Genomic DNA, 10010 nt, shown 5'->3' on the forward strand with positions numbered 1-10010 from the left:
CCCCACAAATCTCATCATTAATAAAGCTATAATTGGCCATGATCATTTAGCTTTGCTGTATGATTTATCACATGATGTGATTTGATAATATGATCACTAAACGACATGCCGTACTACAATTAATAGCATCCAATCCCATATATATTTGATGAGACTGGACCTTTGTTCACAGCCCAACAGGTTTCAATTCCAATTGGGACGCATTTTGAACAGTTCTTATCACGTGCTTATAGCAAGAAATTATAGCCAGATTATTAGAATTTATAATAAGAAATGCTCACATACATGAATAAAAAAGATATGAAATCCCAAGTTTAAGAGTTTAAAAATATGTAAGAATGAAATGTTTAAGACAGTAAGTCTGTATAAAAATTTATAAGGGCTCAAAAGCCTCCACTCAAGGATAAAATAATTAAGAGGATTATCCAAGTTAATAAAAATATGAATTTAAATTGTTTTTCCTTTAATCAAGTAGTGGCGTAACAGTCTAATCAATTTCTATATGAAAATACTATTTATCACCTATAATATATCTATTTTTTATTTTTTGAGATCATCATATTATCATTAACAATTCATATAACATTTATTTTTGTTTAAATTCTCATGTTAATAATTCTGAGAATATCTCTTAAGTTAGAGTTATCATTTTTGACAGGATTTTAACATTGTGTTGGAATGTTAATTTCTTGTTAGAATTGCCTTTAGAAAGTTCCACGCGTATAACACTACTAGAAATACTCGAATTTCCTGCGGATTTACCTGCGGATTTCAGCTGAATTTCCGCAGGAAACACGTTACCTGCGGATTTTCCTGCGGTTTTACGTCCCCAGCTAAAACCTTCGTGGGTAATATTTTCGGCAGGAAATTCCGCAGGTAATTCCGCAGGTAAATCCGCAGGAAATATTCCGCAGATAAATCCGCAGGTACTTTCTGTCTCAAATTAAAAAAAATTTAATATATTTTTGAAACATTAAAATAACCATAATATAAAAAGATAATTTAATTTAAAAATTTTGAATTTATACAAGACAAATTCATAGAACAAGTTACTATAAAAATTCTACACAATTATAAGCATCAGGACATTAGATAGTAAAAAAGAGTGAGTTTAAAACAAAGTAACCAATCTCAGCACCAATTCCATGCATCCCTAAAACAAGATCACTAGACTCCAAATTAAGTGAGAGAATTCAAGTTTAATGAGATGAGAATTGGGCAGCCTTCATCTTCATAATGGAATCTTCCTCTTCATTCCTGCCAAGACAACAATCATCCTCTTCATTCTTGTTCCTGCCAAGACAGCAATCAACTGATTTTAATCTATATGACAACTACAATACAAAGTTCTAAACTTTAAGAAAATATAGAGACGGGGCAGGGGATATAAGACAGGATCTGAAACCAAGTGGAAGGCTAATTTCATTTCATAACAATGTTTACCTTTGGGATTGAATGAGAAAGTTAAAAAAATAATAATAAATAACGATAATAAGGACATAATGTTCTCAGTAAAGGGTTCAATCAACAGCCAAGATTTAATAATACAGAAACATTCTCTTCAGCATTCATAAACTATATACAAGGTAGTTCTCTTCTTGAGCTCTCATATACTAAGTGTTTTAATCTATTACCGACATTACTAAAACTGAACAAAAATCTAACATTACATTGCAAATATTAAACAACTAAACGAAGTATAACCAGAACAAAAACAATACAGATAGAAAATAATCATTATACTAACAGCATGAATAAAAACTACATAGTGCAAACCTCTTGCCGGTGACTTGGCGTTGCTGCCAAGTAGATACACTGATGCTCCTATCATGACGTTCCTTGACAGACCTCCTCGCTCCACTTTCCACCCGATCACCATACATCTTCAACAATTTAGTTAGTTTTTCAAATAAACAAAAATCAGGAACACTGTAAATACGCCATGGTAACTCAAATTAACAAGAACCATAGAACAGGCGAAGTGGTTACGTTTGAACTTCATCTTTGTAATATCCTTGAAAATTAATGGGACCCCTGATACAAATTTCACCATGGGGGTTTGGCTGATCATCATATGTATAGTTCATTTCCGGAACACCTACAAGTTTTACCTCTGAAAAAGAAACAATAAATCTCTTGGTACTGGGAGTTACAAGCTACAGATAAAATAAACTATCACATTTCCTGTCAGTGATAATTCAAGTCCTTAGAATAACAAAAGTAACATCTCACTAAGTGAGTAACCATATTAAATGAATGGCCTGACAGCAAGAAATTTTCATCAAAGAAATAATTGGTTGGTTACTTACACGGTTTGAAGATTTGGTAAGGATCCATCAAAGAGTTCTTAATTTTCATCCAAGAAGGGATACTAAAGAACAAATATAACTTATAGTGACTAGCAAAACAAAATTTTAGGGTGGGGAGACCTCTCTGGTACACTAGTTGTCCATTCTTGTACTGCGTAAGCTAACCATACAAACAGTTCCCATTAAGTGCCATGCCCACATGTAGCAGCTAGAATGTAGGGTTTAGACATGTTTTATAGAGAGCATATAACTAAAACTCAATTTCAAAGACATTATCATAACTGTCACCTGAAAGACAATGGCAATGTCTTTAAAACAAAATATAACAAGTGTATAGACACATATGAGAACTATACCTTTGAATTCCTCCGAAGCTAATATCATTAACATTTGGTTCTTGACATTTTCATTTATGAATGAAGCACTCTTGATTGACATTGTGTCCAGTACCTTTGAATTCCTCAAAATATATTCAGCAAATTGAAGACCACATTCTGTGTATGTAAATTGTTTAATCAAACATGTTCTAAGCTGTGTTGAAAGATATTCCGGAGTAGATGTTTGTTCCCTCCAATTATACACAATTTCGTCTCCATTCCCATTGTCCTGTGATTCACATACTTTTTATAAGATAAAATAGATAAACAAAAAATGAAGTAAAAACAAAAAGAGATTGGTAGACAGTACAAAACCTCGATAATGGTAAGATTTCGAAGGTTGGGAAAATAATCCAGCCTTTCTAGCAACCACACCCACTCCTCCTTAAGATCTCTATGCTTAAGGATTACCTCCATGTATATTACATTGTAAAGAATAGGATAGCTGCAGCAATGTGAGTCCTGTTGTGATTCACCAAAGTTAGATATCACCCTTAATTTCTTTTATCATAGAAAAACATAATAAATGAAGAAATTTAGGAAGCATCGACACTGACACGGCAACATAAACTTAATAGCGTAATCTCAAGTGTCAGTAAAGATGTCCGTGCTAAGTAGAAAGAAATAATCTCTAATGACACCAACAATGTTCTTACTAGTTCTCCACTCAGAACCTGGCCGTTTGGCCAATGAATCAAATTCCTAGTGTCAGGATTAAGTATATTGAGCCGTTAACATCAATTAAATCAAATTCCTCTCTCACCGCTAACTTCGCCACAAAAGCTGAAACAAGAGAAACAATATTTCAATTTTCAACAAATAAAAAAAAATAATCCAAGAAATGAAAATGTTGAGAGCTGAAGAAGAAGACTGACGAATTCGGTTGGGACATTTCATCGAACACCTTGCGAGCGAGGACAAATTCTGCATTTTTCTTCCAAAAGCTAAACTAAACATTCAAATTTAAAACATAATCAATAGAAAAACTTGCAACTATTGTATCAGTATATTTCAACTACAACCAACTCCATTCAACAGAAAATCCCAAACTTTATTCGAAATTACGAAAAGAGAAGCAAGGGTAGAAAACTAACCTTCCCAAGACAGTAGCAAGAGTTTGAAGGTAAGTGCCAATGGTTGTAGTCACAACCGGGAAGCATAATCGTTTCCTTCTGCTCATTGCTTCCGCTTTTGTTGGAAGAGAAATCTTCTTTGGCCGCCGCGCGAATTTGGATAGGGTTCCGGGTACGGATTTTGGTACGGATGGAGAGGTTGTTGAAATTGAGAGATGAGGTTTTGGGGTGGTTAGGGTTTTGGAGGAGATGATGAAGGAAGAGAGTGTTGCCATTGGAAATGGGTTACCGAATTTGAGAGAAGAACGAAATTGTGACAATGCCATTGAAAATAACGATAAGGCTCAACGTTCAACTGTTTGTGGAGATGAAGAGTGAACAATTGATGTATCTTATTATACGATGTAACAATTGAATTTTTTTTATACTTACCCCACATATCTATTAATCTCTAAAATAAAATATATATCAACATTTGTATACCATTTATTTTGTTAAAAACTAAGATTAAAATTAAAATTTAATTAAAATAAATTATAAAAATAATTAATAACATAAGTAAAATAAGGATTAAAAACTAAAATTAAACTAAACAAAAAACACCATAAAAATAAATACTAAAATAGAAGAAATATATTATTATAATACAAATTGAAGAAGTATATTAATTTTAAAAAATTACTATTATTCTTAGAAAATATTTAAACCAATTTTTTCATATATATAGTTGGCAGGATATATAGTTTTCATTGGTTGACAGTGTAAAAATAATTGACAGTGTCAACCATGTTTAGGTTACTGAGATAATATTTTTGAAATATGAGTTACTTATGTAATTTTTTTTAAAAAGTGATTATTATAAAAAAAAAATATTTGATACTCATTCTCAAAAAATTTAATACCTTTTATTAATTTTATTTTTAAAATTTTTTATACCTTTTATTTCGTCAAAAATTAAGATAAAAAATTTAAAAATGACACAATTCACATTAAAACATTAATTAATATAATAATATTAAATAATTAACCATTAAATATAATGATTCATTTTAAAAAAAAATAGACAAAAGTTACTATTATTTTAAGAAAAATGTTAATTTTGCAGTAAAATCCGCAGGAAAGTTTCCTGCGGAATTACCTGCGGATTCTCTATAATATAAAATAGATATTCACAGCAAAATCCGCAGGAAACATTCCTGCGGATTTTGCATTATAGTTTCGTTTTCTGGTTGAAATATATTAACCGCAGAAAAATCCGCAGGTATTCCTGCGGAATTTTCTGCCAATTCTTGATCCACAGAAAAATTTAATTTGTTTAAGAAAGTCCCAGGAAATTCCGCAGGTAAACCTGCGGAAATTTTTCCGCAGCAAATTACGCAGGTAATACGTGTATTTCTAGTAGTGTAATTTATCATCAAAGAGGGATATGTGGAAACGAGATTATCTTTGTCATGTGCAAATATGACATATCTTTCGTAAAATGTAATAATATTCAATAAGGCGAAACAATATTATGTAGGTCGCAATCACTACTAGAAATACACTTATTACCTGCGGAATTTTCTGCGAAAAATATTCCGCAGGTTTACCTGCGGATTTTCCTGCCAATTTATTAAATAAAATAAATTCTACTGCGGATAAGAGTTTTGCAGAAAATTCCGCAGGAATTCCTGCGGATTTTGCTGCGAAATATATATTTCCTTCAAAAACTCTAACTACAAGACAAAATCCGCAGGTAATTTCGCAGGAAACTTTCCTGCGGATTTTGCTGCGAAAATCTATTTTATTAAAATTAAACCACAATACGTAATTCGCAGGTAATTCCGCAGGAACATTTCCTGCGGATTTTGCTGCAAATTAGATATATTTATATTTTTTCTACAATAGTTTTGATTTTTGTTTAAATTTAACAAAAAAAAATTATTCATTATTTTATCTACGTTATTAATTATTTTTTATGATGTATTTTAATTAATTTTTAATTTTAGTCTTAGTTTTTAATAAAATAAATTGTTTGCAAATTCTCTATATATTTATTTAATTATTCAACTTATATTTTAATATTAGTTATAAAACTTATAAAAAATAAAATTATAAAAAAAATCTAACAAAGATTAAAATTATAAAATAGGTTTAGCAAGGAATCAAACCACATTTTAATCCAAATAACTCCAAGTCTCTACCACTCTGACACTAAATTTAATTCTCGTTTAATTGAAAGAGACTTTATCTATATGTTGGTAATGTTATATTTAAAACTAATTGTTAAACCACTAAGACACTAAGCCAATAGTATCAATTCCTTGCTAAATTATAATCTTATAATTTTACTTTAATAATACTAGCATGTATCTATCTATCTATCTATACTAAATTATAATCTTATAATTTCATTCACAAAAGTTTTCCGTCTAAATCTAAAATAAGTAACTAATATAACTAAATTGAATTATTAATGTTTTGTTAAAAAATTCTCTTAACCCACGTTTCTATTACCCTTTTAATTTCATTTCACAACAATTAGTTAACATATTAAATTTAATTCAATGAATTAATATTAATTAATAAATTAGAAAAATGCTCATAAAATAAACCCACTTATGATTCCTATTAAATTTCTAACAAATAAAATAGTTAAATAATTAAAACCTTAAAAAATTAAATTAAAAAAAATTAATATACAGCTAATCAACTAATAAACCCTCACTCACCCAAACACCCTCACTAAAAATAGACCCTCACTCACCCAAACACCCTCACTCCTTATCTCACTAAAAAAAATCCCCCACTCCCACTACGTCACCATTTTGCAACTCACCGGCGACAATGGACGGCGAAGAATATCAACATAAGCTTCCAGATCTAGTAAAAGCACTTGTCAGCCACCTCATTCCCTCCGTAACACCCGACGCCGCTGCCATCACCGAATCCATCAACAACAACAACAACAATTACGACGCATATTCTCTTGGTCTCGGATTGGTTGGATTTGGATTTCAGAACTGATTTGAATTATTATCGACTCAGGATTCGATTCGCGTTGGGGTTGGGGTTCAGAATCTGTTTGCGCTCGAAATTTCAACTAAGGGCAGGTTAGTTTTGTTTCGTGATTCTTTGCATTTTTACGTTTTTTACTCTATAACGGGTTATGCTACAACTGATTGTGATTCTATTTCAATATAAATTTCAGTTTGAGTTAAAGTTACAGCAAGCATACGATATCATAAAGCTGAGAATGGAGGAATGCTTGCTGGTTAGGAGAAGAAAATGCAGCTTTCGATCTTGCTCACAAGGTATTCGATAAAATGCCTAGCCGGATTTTCCCCCCTTTTTGCTTTTATTTTACTTATTGTTGCTTAAGCTCACCCACTTTCCTTGTTTCATCGGAGTCAATCACAACTTTCTCACAACTGTCACCGTCCTGCCGCTGTTGACCATCGTTGCTTCGCCGCCATTTCTGTGTTGCGGCTTATACTCAAGTGTGTATGACCTCTTTAATTCAGATCAATTATCCATTTGAGAAAGGCCCTTTGAGTCCACGTTTCCATGGTGAGCATGCACTCAGACGATATCCAACAGGAGAGGAACGTTGCATTGCTTGCAAACTTTGTGAAGCGGTAAGGATTTAGTTCTTTATCAAGTATCTTCATTTTAACAATGATATTAGAGAGCATTCATGCTATCAAATGGCACAATATGTTCCTGTTGTAATATCTTCATTTTAGTTCTTTATAAAATATCTTCATTTTTTACACGTTTTACACACACAAATATATATACTCTCACACACACACATGGGACTGGTATATAAAATGAAAGGCTCTGTTAGTAATGTTTGAAGCATATAAAATCAAATTATTTTGGTCACCTTCTAATTGCATTTAATGTACCAAACAGTCTCTATTTAGCCAAATGAATGCTTAGACGCCCCTTTTTGTTAAACAAACTATTTGATTTAATTTCTAATTATTCTATTTTTAGAGTTTATACTTGAATTTTATTTATATTTTTAGAGTTTATACTTGAAGAAGGTCAATTAATAACTGACCATTGCTTGTTAGTTTTGCAAAAGAATGCTTCATATTTTATTTATGGTTTTAAGTCTAAATTTTAGTTACTTTTATCTCTAGTTTTTGGTGTTTATAAAATTCCTATTTAACTCATTTTCTGTGAATGTTTCAGTTTCAATATGGAAATCCGGATATATTATGCAAGCCTCCTGTTGAAGCAAAAATATGAATGAACAAAAGACACATTTTTTTCATCATCCATTGTTGTTTTTATTATCATCACCAATGCATCTCTTTTCGATAGCATCGCGTGTCTTTTCTTGACATCCTCTTTTTATTTAGAATTGTCACAAACTCAGTTTTTTTCTCAGTAACAATGTTACTACCTCTCTGCTGAAAAACCATTCTCAAAACAACTCTCTCTATTTCGTGCTGCGACAAATGCTAATGGAGAAGACACAACTAGATGAATTATTTCCTCTGACTCCAAGTTCAATATTCTCGACCAAGAAGGGACGTAGTGGATACGAACCATCGGACACAGAGACGGAGTGGCAAGACATTCCACGCCACGAACGAGGAAGAAAGAACATGACTTTAGTCTCGTCGTCACCTTCAAAAACAGGTTCTGTTCTTAACCAACCAAGAAGGCGATATCTCAGCAAATCACCCTATAAGCTACGCATAACACGAGATGATGGTAATGATGATGAAGACACTTCGTATCAAAGTAACCCTCAAGTCTTTCAAGTGACTCTTAAGAGGTTGATGTTTTGAGAAGTCTTTCAAGTGATCACACAAATGAAGATGGCGTCGATGAAACAGATGAAGAAGACCTTAGTAATGAATTTTGATTTGTACTTTTTTTCATTTTGACTTATTTTTGGATTGTATTATCTTTTTAAGTTGGTTGACAAATGATTAGTAATAACTTGATTTTTTGAATCATTTTTAGTAATGACTGTGTAAGTACTTCTTACCAATTATGTTCTATGAATTCAAGTTTAATTTAAATTGAAAACTATAATTTTATTTTATATTATAGTTATTAAAATATATATAATGGTTCAAAAGTTTAATAAAATTAAAAAATTATTTTAATTTGAGAAAGAAATTTCCTGCGGATTTACCTGCGGATATACATTTCCTGCAGATTTACCTGCGGAATTATCTGCGGATTTACCTGCGGATATATCTGCGAATTTTTTCCTGCGGATTTAGCTGCGGAATTACCTGCGGATTTACCTGCGAAAAATATTACCCACGAAGGTTTTAGCTGGGGACATAAAACCGCAGGAAAATCCGCAGGAAACACGTTTCCTGCGGAAATTTAGCCAAAATCCGCAGGTAATTCCGCAGGAAATACGTGTATTTCTAGTAGTGAATGAAACTATATGGAGATAGTTTTTTATTAAATTTGAGATCATCCTATTATCATTCGCACTTCTCTCGTATAACATGACTTTTGTTTTTGTTAGAATTGTCTTGTTAATAATTATGAACTTATTTTCTTAGAGTTATCATTAAGGATTATAACATATTTTTGGAATGTTATTCCCTTGTGAGAATTATCTTAAGAAAATCCTAAACATATACAATTTATCATCGAAGAGGTGGATGCATATTATGTGTAAACGAGATCATTTTCCATGTAGAATGCAAATATGACATATCTTTTGTAAGGTGTAATGATTCTCAGTAGGACGCAATGATATCCTGTAGGACACAATGATACCATGGTTGTTGTAACAGTCCAGATCCATCGTAAAGCAATTTCGACACAATGATAGTTTGGTTATTTTTTATTGGTATGACACCACAAGAAAATTGGCAAATTGTGACGGTTCATTTTGGCAGGTTACGACCGTTAGAACCGCCATAATTTGCAAGTAATGACGGTTGCAGTTCTATCAAACGAATGTTGCAAGGATGTATTGCGATGGTTGTCAAAATCATCACACCAACAATCGTTCTCTCTCACGACAATTAGGGAATTTATGTGAACTGAATATTGCGACGGTTACCAATCTTTGTGAAATTTCGTTTGGTTTTTGTTTTTATTGTTAATTGTGACGATTTCCAAATGTCGTGAATTTTATTTGGTGTTTGATCTTCAATTTTGCTTCCGACAGTTTAAAACTAACTACGGAGATTTATAACCTCCGGTAAATTTATTAATTTAAAAAAATAATAAAAAATTAGAATATCAACAAATTATGTCAATATTTTTTTTTTGTAATA

At 31.7% G+C, this 10010-nt stretch overlaps 1 protein-coding gene across 2 annotated transcripts; it reads right to left on the reverse strand.

Moving 5' to 3' along the window:
* Nucleotides 1-995: 995 nt before the first annotated feature.
* Nucleotides 996-4133, reverse strand: LOC131656200 (uncharacterized). 2 transcript variants are annotated; one of them, XM_058925962.1, is made up of 8 exons: nucleotides 3781-4133; nucleotides 3562-3630; nucleotides 3343-3469; nucleotides 3002-3148; nucleotides 2666-2915; nucleotides 1990-2113; nucleotides 1777-1860; nucleotides 996-1293 (listed from the first exon to the last, which is right to left on the reverse strand). In XM_058925962.1, exons 4-8 carry the CDS (start codon nucleotides 3101-3103, stop codon nucleotides 1200-1202), a joined length of 654 nt encoding a protein of 217 aa, XP_058781945.1. In that variant the 5' UTR covers nucleotides 3104-3148; nucleotides 3343-3469; nucleotides 3562-3630; nucleotides 3781-4133; the 3' UTR covers nucleotides 996-1199. The 2 variants fall into 2 exon arrangements, with proteins under 2 accessions (XP_058781945.1, XP_058781943.1); XM_058925960.1 differs by having other exon boundaries at nucleotides 3562-3635.
* Nucleotides 4134-10010: the final 5877 nt, after the last annotated feature.

This window comes from Vicia villosa, linkage group LG3, assembly GCF_029867415.1.
Source record: "Vicia villosa cultivar HV-30 ecotype Madison, WI linkage group LG3, Vvil1.0, whole genome shotgun sequence".
In the NCBI taxonomy this organism is placed as follows: domain Eukaryota; kingdom Viridiplantae; phylum Streptophyta; class Magnoliopsida; order Fabales; family Fabaceae; genus Vicia; species Vicia villosa.

Coding starts and splice junctions, on each gene's coding strand:
- LOC131656200 (XM_058925962.1), bottom strand. CDS start 3,103: ATGGAGGTAATCCTTAAGCATAGAGATCTTAAGGAGGAGTGGGTGTGG. Junction 2,916..3,001: donor GAAATCTTACCATTATCGAG/GTTTTGTACTGT, acceptor TGTGAATCACAG/GACAATGGGAATGGAGACGA. Junction 1,294..1,776: donor CGCCAAGTCACCGGCAAGAG/GTTTGCACTATG, acceptor CTGTCTTGGCAG/GAACAAGAATGAAGAGGATG.